General features: G+C 46.0%; 1 protein-coding gene across 1 annotated transcript in view; it reads left to right on the forward strand.

Annotated features, from left to right (window-relative positions):
* PGBD5 (piggyBac transposable element derived 5) overlaps nucleotides 1–4,870 on the forward strand; it is a 100,623-nt gene extending 95,753 nt beyond the window's left edge. Inside the window, exons 8-9 of the mRNA XM_056853324.1 lie at nucleotides 378–483; nucleotides 4,675–4,870. Coding sequence (XP_056709302.1) covers nucleotides 378–483; nucleotides 4,675–4,870 — 302 coding nt within the window. The remainder of the gene's footprint in view (nucleotides 1–377; nucleotides 484–4,674) is intronic.
* Nucleotides 4,871–20,009: the final 15,139 nt, after the last annotated feature.

A 20,009-nucleotide genomic window follows, 5' to 3' on the forward strand; every position in this document is an offset into this window, starting at 1 on the left:
AAGGGGAGAAAGTTGCAGAGCCATGCATCTGAGCAAAGGTGAATAGCCGAACCCGAAGAAGACGAATATTTATTTGGCTTTTTCGGAAATTGCCTGTTGGGCTTTGGGGAGATTCCCAGGCATTGGCATTCAGTAAAACTGAAACCTGAATATTTCAAAAATGACAATTTCAGATTTATTTTCAGTTCAGGTATATTGAGATGCACAACCCTAGTTAGGAGAAAAGGGGAAGAGAAGAGCCACATGTTCTGTCCTGAGCAACTCGAATGAAGGGCTGGATAAAAGTGTGTTCGGCATGCTGTCAATTCACAAAACATAGCTAAGATCACTGTGACTAATCACAGACAGTGCTTTTCTTTTTCTTTTCATTGAAACAGGAGTAATCATTAAGCGGAAAAGTGGAGAGATCCCCTGCCCACTGGCAGTAGAAGCTTTTGCTGCTCATCTGAGTTATATCTGCAAATATGACGACAAGTACAGCAAGTAAGTGAGCAGGAGGCTGGGGAGGGGATGACCCTTAGACCGTTGTCATCATGGACTTTTGAAAGAAATCAAGCATCTGGATTTTAATTTCAATGACTGCACAACTGAGATGCTTTGTCCTATAGGAACAGGACAGGGGAAAGCCTCTGATGCACAGTAGCAGTATGCAGATTTATTTTAGGTTCATGGGCCAGAGTTATATCCCCAAATGCTGCAATAGTACAGTCTATCCAGGCTGTACCGCTTCATTCTGGAGAGGGTTTGTGCATGTATGACATGTGAACAACATGCATAGGAAAAACCATCATGTCAACATCAGAGCTTTTCCCCTCTAATTTCTCCTGCCTTAAAACTCCCATTTGCATGGAGATAGAACTAACACCATTTAGCAATATGATCTATTAGCAAAGACTAGTTCTTTATAACTGCCACCTCCAGAGACTCAGGCTGCTCTGGATACCTAAAAACATATGAAAGTCTAATGTATGAACAGTTTCAGAATCATCCATGAGTCACATGTTCTCTAATCCCATGCCTGCTGATCTTGATCTGGAGTGGGAGCAGCATGCTTGGGGAGTAGGGTTGCCTGCTGTGGGTTGGGAAATACCTGGAGATTTTGGGGGGTGGAGCCTGAGGAGGGTAAGGTTTGGGAAGAAAAGGGAATTCAGTGCCATAGAGTCCAATTGCCAAAGCGGCCATTTTCTTTAGGGGAACTGGTTTCTATCACCTGGAGATCAGTTGTAATAGTGGGAGATCTCCAGCCACCACCTGGAGTAGGGTTGCCAAGTCCCTCTTCACCACTGGCAGGAGGTTTTTGGGGCGGAGCCTGAGGAGGGTGGGGTTTGGGGAGGGGAGGGACTTCAGTGCCATAGAATCCAATTGCTGAAGCAGCCATTTTCTCTAGCGGCTGGAGATCAGTTGTAATAGCAGGAGATCTCTAGCTAGTACCTAACGTTTGTTTGCTACAGTACCTGGAGGTTGGCAACCCCATTGGGGAGAGGGGAGAACACAAATTACATGTGACTTCTAATTGTTCTCAGGTTGGGTCTGTGATTCCCCACTCTGAATTCTGTCTCATCAACATCAGTTCTTGTGTGGTCAAAGGCAGGGCTTGTGAAAAGCCAGTTAGAATCAGACAAGACGGCAACAGTTCCATGTCCCAGTGCTGGGTAAACACCCCCCTGCCTGACAGAAAAAATGACTGGCATTTCAATTGGACATTCCTAATAGTCTGCCTAAAATTCACAAACATGTCATTTGGATATGATGACAGGATTGATCTAAGGAAATGCCATATGCACGTTTTTGTGAGACAATAGGGATGTTTCCCTGGAGAAAATGGCGGCTTTGGAGGGTGGACTGTGTGGCATTGTACCCTGATGAGGTCCCTCTCCCCTCCCCAAACCCCACCCTCAAAACCTCCAGGTATTTTCCAACCCAGAGCAGGCAACCCTAGCGTCAACATAGGCATGGAGGAAGTTTTTAGCCTTGAATTTTCCCTCTGATATGCTAGCTTGTTTAGGTTAGGAAGCATTCAAAAGCCAGATTCCCTCCCTTGCAATCAGGCCATGCAATCGGACTTCTATATATTTGAACTGGCTGTTTGGCCAAGTGTTTAGCTAGGGCAGTAGTCAGTGGTCCCAGAAACACAACCTAGGTGGCTCACCTGTCGCGATTTTGACAAAATGTCCTGGCGATGAGCTTCCAAATCCAGAAGCTGATGCATGTAGATGTTTCCCAATGTTACGAACAAATTTTTTTTTTAAGTGGTATGTGTACATACCTCCCTGACCATCCTTAACATAATGTTTGTGTTGATTTATTTGGGACGAGAGGGCAAAACAGCTCCTTTTGTGGAAGTGGCCCACTGAGGCCCTAGCTGGAAAAGGCACACAAGCGTGCAGCCAGTGGCACGCTTGGGCCTTTTATGCAGGGACATTTCCCCGCAGTCACCTCCGTCGACTGCTTTGGGGCTTCCTTTTGATTATGCATGCCTTTTCTGCCCGTCAGAGGTCGCCTTGCTCTCCCCACATGTTTTGCCTGTGTTTTCCAGATGCTGATTTATCCAGAATCTGGAAAATGAGGGCAAAATGCGCTGGGAGCGCGCAGCGACCTCTGACGGGCAGATAATGCATGAAGAATCAGAAGGAAGCCCCGAAGCAGTCGGCGGGGGTCCCTACATAAAAGGCCTCAAAGAGGAAAGTGTGGGAAGGGGGATCAGAAGAAGGCTATAGTGTATGGGAGCGGGGCTGGTAGCTGACCTCCTGATTATCTAAAGGGCAAAAATACTTGGCAAAAACAAGTTTGGGAATCCTTTCTCTTCCTGCCATTGAAATTCATTATGCAAATCTCTTAGAAATGGGACACAAATGTTGTGCTCTATTTTTGCCAGCTCAGCAGGTGCCAGCAGGTGCCAGTCTGCCAAGACACCAGTGAGGAATATGGAACTGGGAGCCATGAATAAGCTCTTGCATGGAATGGGTCATGTTCTTTGTCCCAAAGAAAGATCCAGACTTCTTTGGGACACTTCTAGACTCATCAAATCAAGGCTTTCCCAAGTGTCAGCTGTGGCTGATTAAGAGAGTGGCTCAAGAGTTTGGATGAAAGCCCTGAGTTTTGGCTTTTAAAAAACAGCAAAGAGGCCTTGTCATGCATATTTAAAGCTACATTTAAGGGATCGAGTGTGTTTATAAAACCTTAGCATTTTTATTAGAATGCTTTAGGTCCTCAGAGGTATAAAGAACCCAAATAAACAACATTAAAAAGCAGTCCCTTTAATTGGTTAACTACTTACCTCTGTCTCTGTACCCAGTGCACTCAGATGTGAAAACCAGGGGTCAGATCCTGTGTATTGTCAGCAGATGGCATTGATAGAGTCAGATCTTTTCCATCTTCCCTTTCCCCAACAGCCTTCTGAGTGCGCGAGAGGTGTTGCCAAAAGGTGGGGGGGGATAGGGTTGCCAGGCCCCTCTTTGCCACCGGCAGAAGGTTTTTGGAGCGGAGCCTGAGGAGGGCGGGGTTTGGGGAGGGGAGGAACTTCAATTCCATAGAGTCCAATTGCCAAAGTGGCCATTTTCTCCAGGTGAACCGATCTCTATCAGCTGGAGATCAGTTGTAATAGTAGTAGATCTCCAGCTAGTCCCTGGAGGTTGGCAACCCTAGGGGGGACCAGGGGACTACAGCTGCTCACCTCACATGGGTTTCCATCTACATGGATTCCGCCGGCTCTTGGTATCCCCTTTTCAGCATTCACAGGAGCGACTAGGAGAAAGGCCAAGTGGGAAATCAGCTTCCATCAACACTTGTGATTCATAGAAACCAGGATCATCCCCTGGAAACACATAACTTGTTAAGTGTAATCCATTCAATGGCTGTGTTAATGATGAAGAAGCATGTCCAGGACAGGCAAAAAGGAAGTACTTCTTTACTGAATAATTCAATTATGGAATTAGCTGCCAGTAGATGCAAGGATCTCCATTAGCGTCGATGGATTTTGCAATGGATTGGACAGATTCGTAGAAGATAGATCCATCGGTGGCTGCTAGCCAACATGACTTAAGGAAAGGAAACCTCCATACGAAGAGGCAGCAAACCTCTGAATACCAGTGGTAGGAGGCAACAAAGGCCTTGGCTTCTGAGCCTTACCTGTTGCCCATCTAGGGCAACTGGCTGGCCACTATGTGAGGGAACTGCTGGCTTGGATAGACTATTGGTGTGATCCAGCAGGGCTCATCCTATGTTTTTATGTCCATCTTGCCTGGTTGGCCAGCTCTCCCTGTTTATGGAGAATTGAACAACAGCAAGTAAGTAGCATACAATCACTTGTCAATAGGGTTGCCAACCTCCAGGTGGTGGCTGGAGATCCCCTGCTATTACAACTGATCTATAGCCAATAGAGAGCAGTTCACCTGAAGAAAATGGCTGCTTCGGCAATTGAACTCTATGGCATTGAAGTCCCTCTCCAAACCCCACCCTCTTCAGGCTCCACCTCCCAAAATCTCCAGGTATTTCCCAACCCGGAGCTGGCAAATCTACTTGTCAATCACTTCTAGTTTTGTCAAGTGTAAGACACAGGAGCAGAACATTCTGTCGTGTCTGAATTCTTGACTGTTGAAGGCAGGGATCTTTGTTGTCTTCTAAACATAGTAAACAATAACTTTCTTTTCACCCCTCTCTCCTTTTGCTTTCTAGGTATTTCATTTCTCATAAACCAAACAAGACCTGGCAACAAGTGTTCTGGTTCGCCATCAGCATTGCCATAAATAACGCTTACATCCTCTACAAAATGTCGGATGCCTATCACATGAAAAAGTACAGCCGCGTGCAGTTCGGGGAGAGACTTGTCAAGGAGCTGCTGGGCTTGGAGGATGTTTCCCCTTCTCATTGACGGATCATTCCTCGTGTCTTAGGTCAGGAGTGGAGGGGAGGAGAAGATGACAACTCCAGACCGTCCAAATGGGAAACTCGCCAATCACTCTTAATGAGGCTGCTCCCCTTAAAAGAAAAGAAAGAAAAAGCTGAGAAGCCAGTAGGATGGTGGAGGTTTCGCAGAAGGTACTGCTGGTGGTCAAAGGGCCCTGAAGAGAGCACCACATCAGAGCTGCACATGTGAATGCTCCCTGGGCACTTGCGCATCAGAAATGATTTTATGTTAATCGCTTATCTCCTAATAATATTTGTCAAACAGGGTGTTAGTTGCCACGTGAGCCCCTTTCCCTGAACCCCCCACCCGCCCGCCCACGCTAAAGTGGGACAGCAGCTCCAACTGGGCATTACAGACAAGCGTAGACGCTGATTAACTCTGTAGTTGTCACACAGTGTAAAGGCGCGTCCCGTCCTGCGGCTGAGAACGCTCAGCATGGGAGAAGGGGCCATAAAGAGGTTGCTAGAAGAGAAATATTTTAAAGAGCGTATAAATATATTTTGCAAGCCTGTTAGGCGGTGGTCTTGGTAGACTGATGAAGATTTTATTTTCTTGCAACGCTGTAATAGAAAATATAATTTCTGGGTGGGGGGAATGATTTTTTTAAAAGATTAATATACGGATGGCCAGAAACTGGACAGTTTTACCAATCAAAGCGGAAGACGTTTTTCCACCTCTGAAGTCAGGGTGAGCTTTGAGGTTGGCTTCAGTGGTGCCATATTAGATGCATCACAGGTGTAATTCAAAAGTAAATGTGGCACATTGTTTTCCCGACAGCATTTCTCAGCGTACAGGGTGAGAAATGTAAAAAGTACTTCTGAGAAACTGAATTATGCTTGATGTTCTGGCCCAGTCCTGGGATCACACACAGAAACGGCGTCGCTCACTTTCCCATGGAGTCTTTTCGCACAGTTTCCCCTGCAGTTTGGATGTTGACATGCAGCGTTTTTTCTCCAAGCTTCCTCATCATACCCTCATTTTCCATCTGCTGTCTTTCCTCATTCCCTTGTCTGTGCTTTCAAGCCACCTCTAATCTAATTTGAGAAAGCACAGAGAAACGATGACGTAACCACAGAAGGGTAGCAAATGGGAAATTAGGACCAGAGGGAGCTCAGAGAAAAACCTCTGTCCATCAGCACCCAAACTGTGGGGAAACCATTATGGGAAAAGAACCTATGCCTACAGATCCACGGCGCAGGGGCAAAGAAGGCAGGTCCAGAGGCCTGCCCTCCATGTTATGAAATGCAACGGCGTGTGAGCAAGTGGAGTCACCCCATGACCCGTGTCCTGAGCACGGAGAAGAGGCAGCCTTCACCTCAGTCTTTCTCCGTGCTGATGCAAATGTGCATCCACGTTCTTGTATGTTCTTTGCACATAATACCTCATTATGTGTGAGCATCTTTGGATTGGAACCATAATGTAATACACTATTTTCCTCCATTTTTCCTTTTTTTAAAAAAAAATTCAAGACTGATTAACCTTCTTTATATTTAATATTCATAAAACTTGGCAGAAAGGAGAAATGTGTTTTGTATTATCATATTATCATTCTGGAGCTGCCATATGAGTTCAGAGTGGAGATTTCCTACAAGAGTTCTACATTTGAGAAATTGCCCGTCTTAAGAAGTAATGCGGTGTTTTTAAAATGCCAAACTAAAACACTCTGGGCTCACAGGAGCAAAACCAAAAAAAATGAAATCTGTAACAGGACAACCACTTTGAAATTACTGCACGAATGGCCAATATTTATAAGATCTAGGGTCGCCAATGCCGGGTTGAAAAATACCTGGAGATTTTGGGGGTGGAGCCTGTGGAGTGGGGGTTTGGAGAGGGGAGGAACTTCAATGGGATATAAAGCCATATAGTCCACCTTCCAAAGCCGCCATTTTCTCCAGGTGAACTGATCACTGTCGCTTGGAGATCAGTTGTAATCCCAGGAGATCTCCAGCCACTGACTGGCAACCCTAGAAGGTTTCATTAAGGACTTAAAAGAACAAAAAAGTACAAATTGAGTATTCCTTCTTTTTTCTTTTTTAAATACCCATTAAAATCCAAGACTCTGGAGAATTTAAGGGGCTGCCTGTGCTATGTCCTCCATATGTAGGGTTGCCAAACTCCAGGTGGAGGCTGGAGATCCCCCGCTGTTACAACCAGGATTGTCAACCTCTAGGTGGTAGCTGGAGATCTCCTGCTATTACAACTGATCTCCATCCGATAGAGATCAGTTCACCTGGAGAAAATGGCTGCTTTGGCAATTGGACTTGATGGCATTGAAGTCCCTCCCCTCCCCAAACCCCGCCCTTCTCAGGCTCGGCCCCGAAAATATCCTGGTATTTTTCAACCCGGAGCTGGCAACCCTAATTACAACTGATTTCCAGGCAACAGAGATCAGTTTCCCTGGAGAAAATGGCTGCTTTGGAAAGTGGACTCTATGGCACTAAAGCCCCTCCCCTCTCCAAACCACACCCTCCTCAGTTTCCACCCCGCAAAACTCCAGGTATTTCCCAACCCGGAGCTGGCCACCCTATCCATATGATCATGTCAGCTCTCACTTGAATGCGTAAAGCTTCTGTCAGGGACCATTGCTCTTTATCACATCAGGAAACGAGGGACACTTGCTCTCTCTAACTGCACATTTGAACTTGCATTTAGACAATTAAAGAAGAATGGAAAGCTCATTATAAAGCTTTATATATGCTCATTATGCAATTTATCTCGACTTACAACTAGTTGGCATCCCACTAAAGGGAACAGACATTTGGTATAGATGAAACCTTAGTCACAGGCAAACATTAGTGTGCCAAGACAAATGAAGAATTGTCAGATAATCAGAGAATATACTGAAGAGCAAAATGGCCAAACAAAATTAGGGGTTTGTTGTGGCATCCGTGGAACTATTTGTTCAGGCTCATTACTTTTTGTCAACTGTCAACCCAGAAACACCCCATTTACATTTACCCTTGAAATGCCAGTCCAAAGCAACTTAGCATTTCTAGACTTGCTGTAGAGTACCATACAGAGCCACATATCAAGACTGGCCTGCAACATACACATTGCCGTTCAGCCATGTCCACTAGGGTTGCCAGGTCCCTCTTCGCCACTGGTGGGAGGTTTTTGGGGTGGAGGTTTGGGGAGGGGAAGGACTTCAACACCAATTGCCAAAGCAGCCATTTTCTCCAGGTGGACTGATCTGGATTGCCTGGAGATCTGTTGTAATAGCAGGAGATCTCCAGCTTGCACCTGGAGGTTGGCAACCCTATGTTCACTGCCAGTAAAAAAAGTCCTTGAAAATTGTGTTGGTATTTTTAATTGCGCTCCTCTTGTTGTTAGCAGCCACCCAGAATGATAAATAGTAGAAGGGAAGATATTAAATTCTTTTTATAGCAAAATAAAGACCAACAGACTGATCAGTGGCACCTTAATGACTATCAGCTTCACTGCAACATCAGCTTCTGTGGACCAAAGCCCAAGCTGTCCTCTGCAGTGCCTCCCTGCATCACTATGTGCCTCTCTCCATCATGTTGGTCGTCCAGCTTGTGGCAATGTCAACAGTTGGTGAGCAAAATGTTATGCCAGCCATCTCCAAGGCGCCCTGAAAACTGCCATGTCTCGCTTCGCACTCAAAACAGCCTTGAATAGCACTAAGATATGCAACTAGACTGTAACCCTTCATTTCACAATAGATTTCAAGGGTTGTCCCTATTGCTAGAGAAGATGCCCTCAGTTCAATGCCAGGTGTCATAAATAAAGGCACAGAGAAGGATCTCATTGCAAACCGCTTCTACCTGGCAGCCTGCAAAATTGCTCCTCTGGGGATGCACCAATGAGGGTGCTCTGAGAAGAACCTACATTTCTTTTTATTCCCAATGATGCCAGTGGTTGTTAAGCTCAAGGTCCTGAAAGACTAAGCAACCAAAATGATTAGGGGACTAGAGCAACTGTCCTATGGGGAGCGGTTAAGACACTTAGGGCTGTTTAGCTTGGAAAGAAGGCGGCTGAGGGGAGACATGATAGAGGTCTATAAAATTATGCATGGTTTGGAGAGAGTGGACAGGGAGACGTTTTTCTTCCTCTCCCATAATACTAGAACGCGAGGTCATCTGTTGAAGCTGGAGGGTGACAGATTCAAAACTGATAAAAGGAAGTTTTTTTTTCACACAATGCATAATTAAATTGTGGAACTCCTTGCCCCAGGATGTGATGGCTGCCAACTTGGGAGGCTTTAAGAGGGGAGTGGACATATTCATGGAGGAGAGGGGTATTCATGGCTATTAATTAGAATGGATACTAGTCATGCTGCATACCTATTCTCTCCAGGATCAGAGGAGCATGCCTATTATATTAGGTGCTGTGGAACACAGGCAGGTTAATGCTGCTGCAGTCATCTTGTTTGGGGGCTTCCTAGAGGCACCTGGTTGGGCTACTGTGTGAACAGACTGCTGGACTTGATGGGCCTGGGTCTGATCCAGCAGGGCCTTTCTTATGTTCTTATGACTAGGAGATGGTATAATCCTGCCCTGCGGATTTTACCATTGGGTCATAAAGTGGGAGACATGTGAGCGGCAACATGCTATGGTGGGACATTTTCTCCAAAGAACTGTATACTGTGCAACCTCTCTCTGTTCCTTTAAGATCAGAAGAGCATCTATGTTCTGTACCTCCCAGATACTTGTGGGCCCAATCCTGATTGTGACAGTGGTGTGTAGGAAGCAGAAGCTTAAAGCTGTCCCCCACCCAGTATCATTTTTGCCTCTTGAAATGGCCCCGGGATCACTGTTTGCTAGGTTCAGAAACTCACATGTAATGATTGCTACATGTAATAAAGCAAACAGCAGCTGCTGCGGGCCATTTCAGTTTGTAAAAACAGCACTGGGGTGGGGGAGGCAGAAGTCTGCTCTCCGTGTTTGTTGTAGTCATGATCGGAAAATAGCTCCATGCGCCTAGAAGGTGTTCCCGTGCGCCTGTGGTAACAAAGACCTTCTAGCAGCCACAAGGTCTTTGTTTGAAATCATCCCTCAGGCTCCGCTTCTTGCCATTGTATAGGGGTGATCCCTGCCTTTCTATCTTCATCTTCTTTCTCCCACCGGGTCCTACAAGATAAGCTTTGTACTTTCAAGAAGTACCTTGCAGGACTTTGGAGGGAGAAAGAAGATGAACAGGGTTCCCAACCTCCAGGTACTAGCTGGCGATCTCTTACTATTACAACTGATCTCCAGCCAATAGAGATCCAATCACCTGGAGAAAATGGCCACTTGGCAATTGGGCTATATGGCATTAAAGTCCCTCCCATCTCCAAACCCCACCCTCCTCAGGCCCTGCCCCCAAAAACCTCCTGCAGGGGATGAAGAGGGACTTGGTAACCCTACCTGGAGAACATGGCTGCTTTGACAATTGGACTCTATGGCACTGAAGTCCCTCCCCTCCCCAAACCCTGCCCTCCTCAGGCCCCACCCCAAAAACCTCCTGCCGGTGATGAAGAGGGACCTGGCAACCCTACCTGGAGAACATGGCTGCTTTGACAACTATTACAACTGATCTCCAGCCAATAGAGATCCATTCACCTGGAGTAAATGGCCACTTTGACAATTGGACTGTATGGCATTGAAGTCCCTCCCCTCCCAAACCCTGCCCTCCTCAGGCTCCGCCCCAAAAACCTCCCGCCAGTGGTGAAGAGGGACCTGGCAACCCTGAAGATGAGGGTAGAAAGGCAAGAATCACCCCCGTACAATGGCGAGATGATTTGACACTACACAAAGTCCTTGGGGCTGCTAGAAGGACTCTGTTATCCTAGGAGCATGATTTTCAGCCCCTACATTTCTTCTCAACGTCCCCATTAACTCACCTAGTGAACATACTTCAAGCATTGAACAAAGCCTTCTGCTTGCTATTGGACCAAGCTAAACATCTAATTGAAGGGGATAATTTTTCCTCTAACTTCTGTGTGGGTCATGATTTAATCAGTGCATACTTTATAGAAATCTATGGCAACATGGAGATAGGACTTAACAAAATAGCTCCTTCCTTGTGCTAAAATTTCCGTCAGGCCTAATTTTGCCTCAAGGATTGGCTTATGAGTATTTTATCCATGAAGTTAATGCAGATGGGATAAACACAGGGTAGGTCATTCCTAGGAAGTCATTTTCCAGGGCAATGTTTTAACTGGGGAAAATTGCAAAATGGCAGCAAGGATTTCCAAAATTGTTAGGAAATGAGCTTCAGTTCTTATCCTGGCCTTCTTCTCATTGACAGGAGCTAGTTTCCTAAATTTGATTATTAAGCCTTTCCTGCATGGCTGTTTCACTCGCCGTCACCCCTCTGAGGACTTCAGGTCCTTGTGTTGATTATGCATGCCGTTCCTGGCCGTCAGAGGTCGCCTCGCTCTCCCCCTGCATTTCCCCGTGTTTTGCTCATGTTTTCAGAGACCCGTTTTATACTCATGTAGTTAACTGTTGGATGACCCGGTCAGGTAAAACTGCAATCACAGTAACTCTGTGATCAGTCAGCAAGGGTCTTGGCCATTGCTGTGCCTGGTAATTACCCAACAAAGGAAAATAGAATGGGAGATAAACGTATTGTGAGTTGAGTGCCGTTTAAAGTGATGTTGACCAGAGGTCTACCTGCATAAGTGATTTGTTTTCAGCTTGCCCTGTGCATGCCCAAAATGCAAGCGTGGAAGCAGGGCAGGCGGCCCATGCATAACTGATGCAGAGGCACACCTGGGTGCCTATTCCCTCCCCACTGTGATACTCATGGAGGACCCACGGAAATGTTCCTCAGTGGAACAGGCTTCCTCAGGAGGAGGTGAGCGCTCCTTCCCTGGAGGTTGGCCATCTGTCAGCAATGCTGATTCTATGACCTTAGGCAGGTCATGAGAGGGAGGGCATCTTGGCCATCTTCTGGGCATGGAGTAGGGGTTGCTGGGGGTGTGGGGGGAGGTAGTTGTGAATTTCCTGCATTGTGCAGGGGGTTGGACTAGATGACCCTGGTGGTCCCTTCCAAATCTACCTTTGAATGCATCCCCTATCTGGGCCATCAACTGTTATGCAAAACGTATCGCCTATGAGTAGGGCTGAACGGGGCCTTTTTTGCGTTGCCCCATTGTTTTAAAGGACTGAGAATAGCAGGCAGGCGATATAATGAGCAAGCCACCCTCTATGCACAGCACATTATCCTCCAAGGATTCCCCTTCCACGTGCTGGTAAGATGTTCTTTCGACAATGACTTATTATAGAGTTATAATATTAGGTACTATTCACTAGAGCTAAAATAGCAATGCAAACTAAAAGTGATATTTGCCAAAGATGCCCACTGGACCATTGGACCCAGTTGCTTTTGGTCCTGGCCTGTTAATGCACTTAACAATCAGCGGGATGTTTTTCGAAGGAATTTCTCTGGTTCACTTGTTGTGCTCTGCCTTCCTAGTTATCGCTTCCTAGTTAAAGCTTCCTTTTCCTTAACGTCTTTTAAAGGATCCCTGTTCCTACACACAGTTCTCCTGCATCACTTCCATAACTGATTTTGGCATATCATTCTATTCCTTTTTCAGCATTTAGCCTCTGTAGTTAAGACATTTCCAGGATTTTGCCAGAGATTTAAACCAGTGTCCTTAGAACCTTTGGTTGGTGCTCCCATCCGGCTGAAGGCTTTGTGCTTCTAACAATTGCCCAATGGAGTCATTCCTGAATGGGTAACTCTTCCAGCTTATTCCTATGCTTCCTCCAGGTACAGACAGCTGCCACTGAGGCTTATTTTCAGTCGTGACTAGGGTTGCCAACCTCCAGGTAGTTTCTGGAGATCTCCTGCTATTACAACTGATCTCCAGCCGATAGAGATCAGTTCACCTGGAGAAAATGGCCGCTCTGGCAATTGGACTCCCTCCCCAAACCTTGCCCTTCTCAGGCTTTGCCCCAAAAACCTCCTGCCAGTGGCAAAGAGGGACCTGGCAACCCTAGTTGTGACTGAGGTCTGTATTAAAATTTTGCACTTCTGTAATGCCTTCCATCTGAAGAAATAGTGTAGAGGTGTCAAACATGCCGCTGGGGGGGGGTGGATTTGGCCCCCTGAGAGCTCTTATCCAGCCCATAAGCCAGCTGACGCAGCCACCTCCCCGCCCCTCCAACATGGGCTGGCGAGGCATGGCCCAGCCTGACCAAGTGACAATTTAAGTCATATCCGGCCCTCGTAACAAATGAGTTTGACACCCTTGAACCAGTGCTTCTTGTATGCACAAATGAATTAGCCATGGCAATGTATGTGATAAGGTAGTGGAGAATGTAATGCTCCCCATTTTTAAGGTAAGAAGGAAACATTAAAGTTTACATTAAAATTGGCAGCTTGATTCCACTTTTGAAGTACAGGTAGATTATACCTAGTTTACGTTACTTGATGTCTATTTCCACAGCTTATATCGTCTAATTGACCACCATCAAATACTTAAAGGCTTAAGGTCTCAAAAGGGGAGGGTCCGTACAGGGCTAGGCTTGTGTAGTTTCCCCATTGCTAGCACAGCTGCTAATTAGGGTTGCCAACCTCCAGGTACTAGATGGAGATCTCCTGCTATTACAACTGATCTCCAGCTTTGGCAATTGTACTCTATGGCATTGAAGTCCCTCCCTTCCCCAATCCCCACCTTCCTCAGGCTCCGCCTTAAAAACCTCCTGCCGGTGGTGAAGAGGGACCTGGCAACATTGAAACATTTGAAAGCTCTGTCAATTACACAAGTAACACAATTGACTTTGAATCAATGTTCTCCATTTAGAAATGACTACAGGAGAATTACACAACTTTAAGGTTGACAACGAGGAAATTGAAATTGTTGAAGACTTTCTATTCCTTGGCTCCACCATCAACCAAAAGGGAGACTGCAGCCAAGAAATTAGAAGGAGATTGAGACTGGGAAGGGCCGCCATGAAGGAGCTAGAAAAGATTCTGGCCACCAAGATTAGGTTAATTCATGCCATCGTATTCCCTATTACTATGTATGGGTGCGAAAGCTGGACCGTGAAGAAAGCTGATAGGAAGAAGGTGAAATGTGGTGTTGGAGGAGAGTGCTACGGATACTCTGGACTGCCAAAAAAACAAATCAGTGGGTTATAGATCAAATCAAGCCTGAACTGACCCTAGAAGCTAAAATAACTAAACTGAGGCTATCGTATTTTGGTCACATTATAAGAAGGCAAGAGTCACTAAAAAAGACAGTCATGCTAGGAAAAGTTGAGGGCAGCAGGAAAAGAGGAAGACCCAACAAGAGATGGATTGACTCAATAAAGGAAGCCGGAGCCCTCAGTTTGCAAGACATGAGCAAGGCTGTCAAAGATAGGACATTTTGGAGGACATTGATTCATAGGGTCGCCATGAGTCGGAAGCAACTTGACGGCACTTAACACACACACACACACACACGCCATTCCTATGCAGTTAGGCTTTCATTCGCCCAATGACTCCAATGGTCTTGTGCACACCTAACTGCAGAAAACTAGGGTGGAGGGGAGGGCTGCTGAAACACACACTTCCTTCTTAATACACTTGCAACTCAACTTCCTGCCTGACCCTGATGGGCTAGCTCCTAAGCAAAGCTCCATAGTATTGGTAGCCTTGATCCTGTTAGGGCTACCACTAGGGTTACCAGGTCCCTCTTTGCCACCGGCGGGAGGTATTTGAGGCGAAGCCTCAGGAGGGTGGGGTTTAGGGAGGGAAGGGACTTCAATGCCATAGAGTCCAGTTGGTCAAGTAGCCATTTTCTCCAGGAGAACTGATCTCTATTGGCTGGGGAGCAGTTGTAATAGCAGCAGATCTCCAGCTAGTACCTGGAAGTTGGCAACCCTAGCTACCACTAATGCTCCCAACAACTCACCTCTGTTTACTTTTCTTTCTTCTGTTCAATGCAAAGATTATTCATCTGGCTAGCAATTCTGCGCCATTACAAAATAGGTCATAGTCTTTGCAGATGCTTAAAATGTTCTCCATGAACTTGTCCTACTATGTCTAGGAATTTCTCTAAGAACTATTTCATAATTTTGATGATCGACTGTTGTTTAATTTTACTGCATAAGCTTCTCCAGATTAGTAGAACCAGCTGCTGTTTGTGTCTAAATTAATTGCTCTGCATAATCTAATGATATTCAGAAGGTGGCTTGAGTCTTATTTGCAAACTGGTATACCGCAGATAGACCACATAATTCTAATGGGGAAACCCTTTTAGAAGATAAGGGTTCATTTTTATTTCTTACTGTTAAATAATATTTTTTAAAAATTCTACTATTTCTATATTATACACCCTAATAAAAAATTAGTTATGTCAAATCTTATTTTTCAAAGTATTGCTAACTCTCGGGAGTGATATTCAACTTAACTTGGAGTCCTTACAGCCTGATCCTGGATTCTTGTGCCCGTCCACGAACGCTCTGGACGGGATGTGCCAACTCCATCCCTACCCTCCACCCCACACCCCAGTAAGACCAGCACAATTGTGGAGGAATCAGGATCAAGATGTAAGTTGCTTTTGAACGTGCAGCTTGGGATATTCAGTTACACAGGTACATTTGTATGCCTCACCTAAAGAGAGACAGCGTGGTGTAGTGGTTAAGAGCAGTGGTTTGGAGCGGTGCGCTCTATCTGGAAAACCAGGTTTGATTCTCCACTCCTCCACATGAGCTGCGGAGGCTAATCTGGTGATCTGCATGAAGCCAGCTGGGTGACCTTGGGCAAGTTACAGCTCTGTTAGAGCTCTCTCAGCCTCACAGGGTGTCTGTTGTGGGGAGGGGAAGGTAAGGTGATTGTAAGCCGGTTTGCTTCCTCCTTAAGTGGTAGAGAAAGTCGGCATATAAAAACCAACTCTTCTTCTAAATCAAGTGAGGGAATGTTTAGGGCAAAGATTGAGAAGGTGAGCCCTCCTAAGGCTGCCTAATGGGATGATCTGAGCCCCTAGGAAAGATATCAGAGGTCACACACGCACCACCACACATCATATGGAAAGTGGAATTTCCCATAACATTTGAGTCTCAGCAGGATCCTGGCATGCTCTTTTAAACTACGTCAGGCATCATCTAGGCATTCACAAATGTGTATCACTGTTTATGAAGTCGTAAATGTGTTAGATATTAAAGTGGTTTGTTTGTACACCACCAAAGTGTAAACCCCCCCCCCCCACTTTCCTCAACCATTCACCTAATGTTACTGCAAACATGGCTCTGAAGTATGCAGAGAACTAGAATGGCTCACCCTGACTTGGAAGGGAGAGCAGGGAAAGTGGTGATGCAGCATATTGTTCCGGAGGGGAGGAAGACTGCCTTATCTAATTTGGAGGATTTTCCGTGCAACCCTACGGAGTGCCATCCGGAGCAGAGTTACACCTTTCTAAGTTCATTGGCAACAGGAAGCGTAACAAATAGCATCGTTAGCAGAACTCACCTGGCATGCCTCTAGAACTAGACTAGGGTTGCCACTCCGGGTTGGGAAATACCTAGAGATTTTTGGGGCGGAGCCTGAGGAGGGCAGGGTTTGTGGAGGGGAGGGACTTCAGTGCCACAGAGTCCAATTGCCAAAGAGGCTGTTTTCTCCAGGCAATCTGCTCTCTATCAGCTGGAGGTCAGTTGTAAGTGCGGGAGATCCCCAGCTGGATGTTGGCAACCCTAAACTCGGCACAGACACTAAAGAGAACCCTACGGCAGGTATTCAGCTAGGAATCGTGAGAACCGAAAAGCAACCTGAGACTCTTTCTTCCCTTGCATCAAAGCCTTTCATTCAAGAGAGAGAGAGATTTCAAAAGTGGGATGCAGAGAAGACAACATCTGCACATCAGTTACCACGTAAGGGAACCTCTGGGGAGCTCACTTTTCTCAGCTCTAGTACAGCACTTAATGCCACGTATGTAGAACACAAATAATGGACTACTAGGTGTTAACTGGAAGCCAGTCATTCTAAAATTGTCTAGTCCAAATCTCAGACACTGGCCTTTTATATGCAGGGATGTTTCCCCACGGTCACCTCCGCTGACTGCTTCGGGGCTTCCTTTTGATTATGCATGCCTTTTCCACCCGTCAGAGGTCACCTCACTCTCCCCACGCGCTTTGCCCACATTTCCCAGTTTCTGGCTAGAACAGCATCCGGAAAATACGGGCAAAATGCGTGGGGAGAGCGAAGCTACCTCTGATGGGCGGAAAAGGCATGCATAATCAAAAGGAACCCTTGAAACAGGGGGGGACAGCAGGGAAACGTCCCTGCATAAAAAGCACTGATCGCAGCATTTGCAAATTAATCTGACTCAAAGTGTACAGTCAGATTATATCTCGTGGTTTACCACAAAACAAAAATCTGCTGTTTATGTGGGATTTATTCTTGCTTCATGGGCTCCGGCTTTGTAGCCAGTTTTTAATATCCCAGCGAAAATCTGTGAATTGGGAAAGTAACAGCGGGATTTAAACAGCAAAAATACTCCGCTGGCCAAACAAAATTGACTTCAGCGGTGAGGACTTTGAAAGGATAGATACACAAGTGGCTTGAGGGGTTGCAAGAAGAGGCATTTTCAAATGCATTTTCAAGAGTTGGAAAAGATGGTTTTAGTTCTGGCAACGGTCTCCACTCCCATTTAGAATTCCAGTTTTCATGGGGAGGAACCACAGTTCACTGATAGTTCACTTTGCAATCAGAAAGTACCAAGGCCAGCCCCTGGCATCTCCAGTGATAGGATTTCAGGTAGTCTGTAGGGGGAGGCCCTACTCTAGGGCTGCCAACCTCCAGGTAGTAGCTGGAGATCTCCTGCTATTACAAATGATTGCCAGGCAACAGAGATCCGTTCCCCTGGAGAAAATGGCCACTTTGGCAATGGGACTCTATGGCACTGAAGTCCCTCCCCTCTCCAAACCCCACGCTCCTCAGGCTAGGGTTGCCAAGTGGAAACCATAGAGTTTCGGCAGAGATTGACAGAGCGTCCACATCGCTCTCTGGAAGTGACATAGGCATGCGGGCATTGCGCCAGGCGCGTGCGTGTGTCCCGTGCTGCTGCAAAACTCCCGCTGATGGAGCTACAGACCTGGTAAGCCTAACTCAGGCTCTGCCCTAAAACCTCCCACCGATGGTGAAGAGGGACCTGGCAACCCTACCCTACTCCGATAGAGACCCTAAAACTGGGGCTGCCAAGTCCCTCTTCACCACCTGCAGGAGGTTTTGGGGGCAGAGCCTGAGGAAGGCCGGGTTTGGGGAGGGGAGGAATTGCAGTGCCATAGAGTCCAATTGCCAAAGTGGCCATTTTCTCCAGGTGAACTGATCTCTATCAGCTGGAGATCAGTTGCAATAGCAGGAGAGCTCCAGCTAGTACCTGGAGGTTGGCAAGCCTAGCCAGTGAGAGCAGACAATACCAGGCTACATGGAAGAGTGGTTTAACTCTGCATAAGGCAGCTTTATACGTTCAGTGTCTGGTTAAGTCCTTAAGGGTTGCTGTTTTTAAGTCATCCATACAAGAGGTCTTTAATACTGTAGGCCTCTGAAATCGCACTGGGCTCTCTTGATCCACTCCATCCCTTTCAAGGCATGACTGCTGCATCATTGGTCAACACGCTACAGGAAGCTTGCAAGAAGCAGAGGGATATCAGGGAAGATAACCGCGTGTTTTGAAATGACAGGCTGCAAGCTACAATTTCCTCCCGTTCTTTTTCTCTCCTTTGCAACATACATTCCAACAAATGAAATGACTGTACATAACCCAATTGTAGTGCTGTTGTTGTGAACCGTGCATTCAGCTACCCGTGTGTACTCAGGCTACGCTCACAACACACACCCACACACGCAAAAGATTGCGGCTCAGTTGCAAGCTTTCATTTGCTTCCTCCCTCACCCAAACGTGTGTTAAAAATTCTGCTAAAAGATGTCCATGGTAAATTCAACGTGAGGTGCTGTTTCGTTGACCGCTTGGGGTTGAAAAACTCTTTGTCGAGCAAATTTTATACATAGTTATCTGTTCCAAAAATGCATGAGTGGGGATTCTACTGCTGAGGAAAGCGCCCAGCTATATTTCCAACGCTTTGGTTCACGGGAGGACCCGACTTGTCTGTGGTTTTTGTTTGACACAAAAGCACGCTTGCAATAAATTTTTACAAGTTTTCTACACCATGCGCTGAATTCTGCGTTCCAAAATGTGAAGTGTGGTAACCACAAAACAACTGAATGGATTTCTAGTATCACTCTGATATCTTATGTGATTTCCCCCCCTTTCAACAAAGTTTGTTTACAACCAACAACTTTGAAATACAGTCAAATATAAATTACAACTAAATTTGTCCAGGCCTCATTTTTACTGGCATTAGGGTGGATGGGCTGTTGGGCATCTGTCAAACTATTGGTTAACATCTAAAATGAGATTCGCTTAAAAATCAGTCACAAATGGCCCATCTGTAGGGTTGCCAGGTCCTTCTTCACCACCGGTGGGAGGTTTTTGGGGTGGAACCTGAGGAGGGCGGGGTTTGGGGAGGGGAGGGACTTCAAGGCCATAGAGTCCAATTGCCAAAGCGGCCATTTTCTCCAGGGGAACTGATCTCTGTCGGCTGGAGATCAGTTGTAATAGCAGGAGATCTCCAGTTACTACCTGGAGGTTAGTCAAAACAACCAGTTGTGGCTACATTTCACAAAACTGATCCAGTTATGACAATTTTGTATAGTATTCTGGAGTATGAAAGAACAACATGAATAGTCACCTTGCATAAATTGTTCATTTACTCTTTGCTGTGTCGATATCACAAATTCCAATAAATTTTCAATAAAGTTGTTTTTACAGACAGCGTGATTATTTCACATATATTCAAGTTGCATATATGTATATACAATATTTCAATCCTTATGATATAACAGCTGCAGTCTGCTTGGTAGTAGGACAGGTTGCTGGAAAGTTGCCTGTTTCAAAGTCTTCATCAGCTACCCCAATTAAGCGGAAAGGATCTTATGGCTAGCTCCAGCGTCTGGGATGGGAGAAGCTCAAAAACTTTTCCACAGAAGACAAAATCACTTTAAATAACTTACAGTCCAATAAAGAAATTATTATAAAACCCGCCGATAAAGGCGGGGCAATTGTAATATTGAATAAATTGGACTACGTAAATGAATGCAAGAAATA

This window comes from Euleptes europaea, chromosome 7 (genome assembly GCF_029931775.1).
Source record: "Euleptes europaea isolate rEulEur1 chromosome 7, rEulEur1.hap1, whole genome shotgun sequence".
NCBI classification, from domain to species: domain Eukaryota; kingdom Metazoa; phylum Chordata; class Lepidosauria; order Squamata; family Sphaerodactylidae; genus Euleptes; species Euleptes europaea.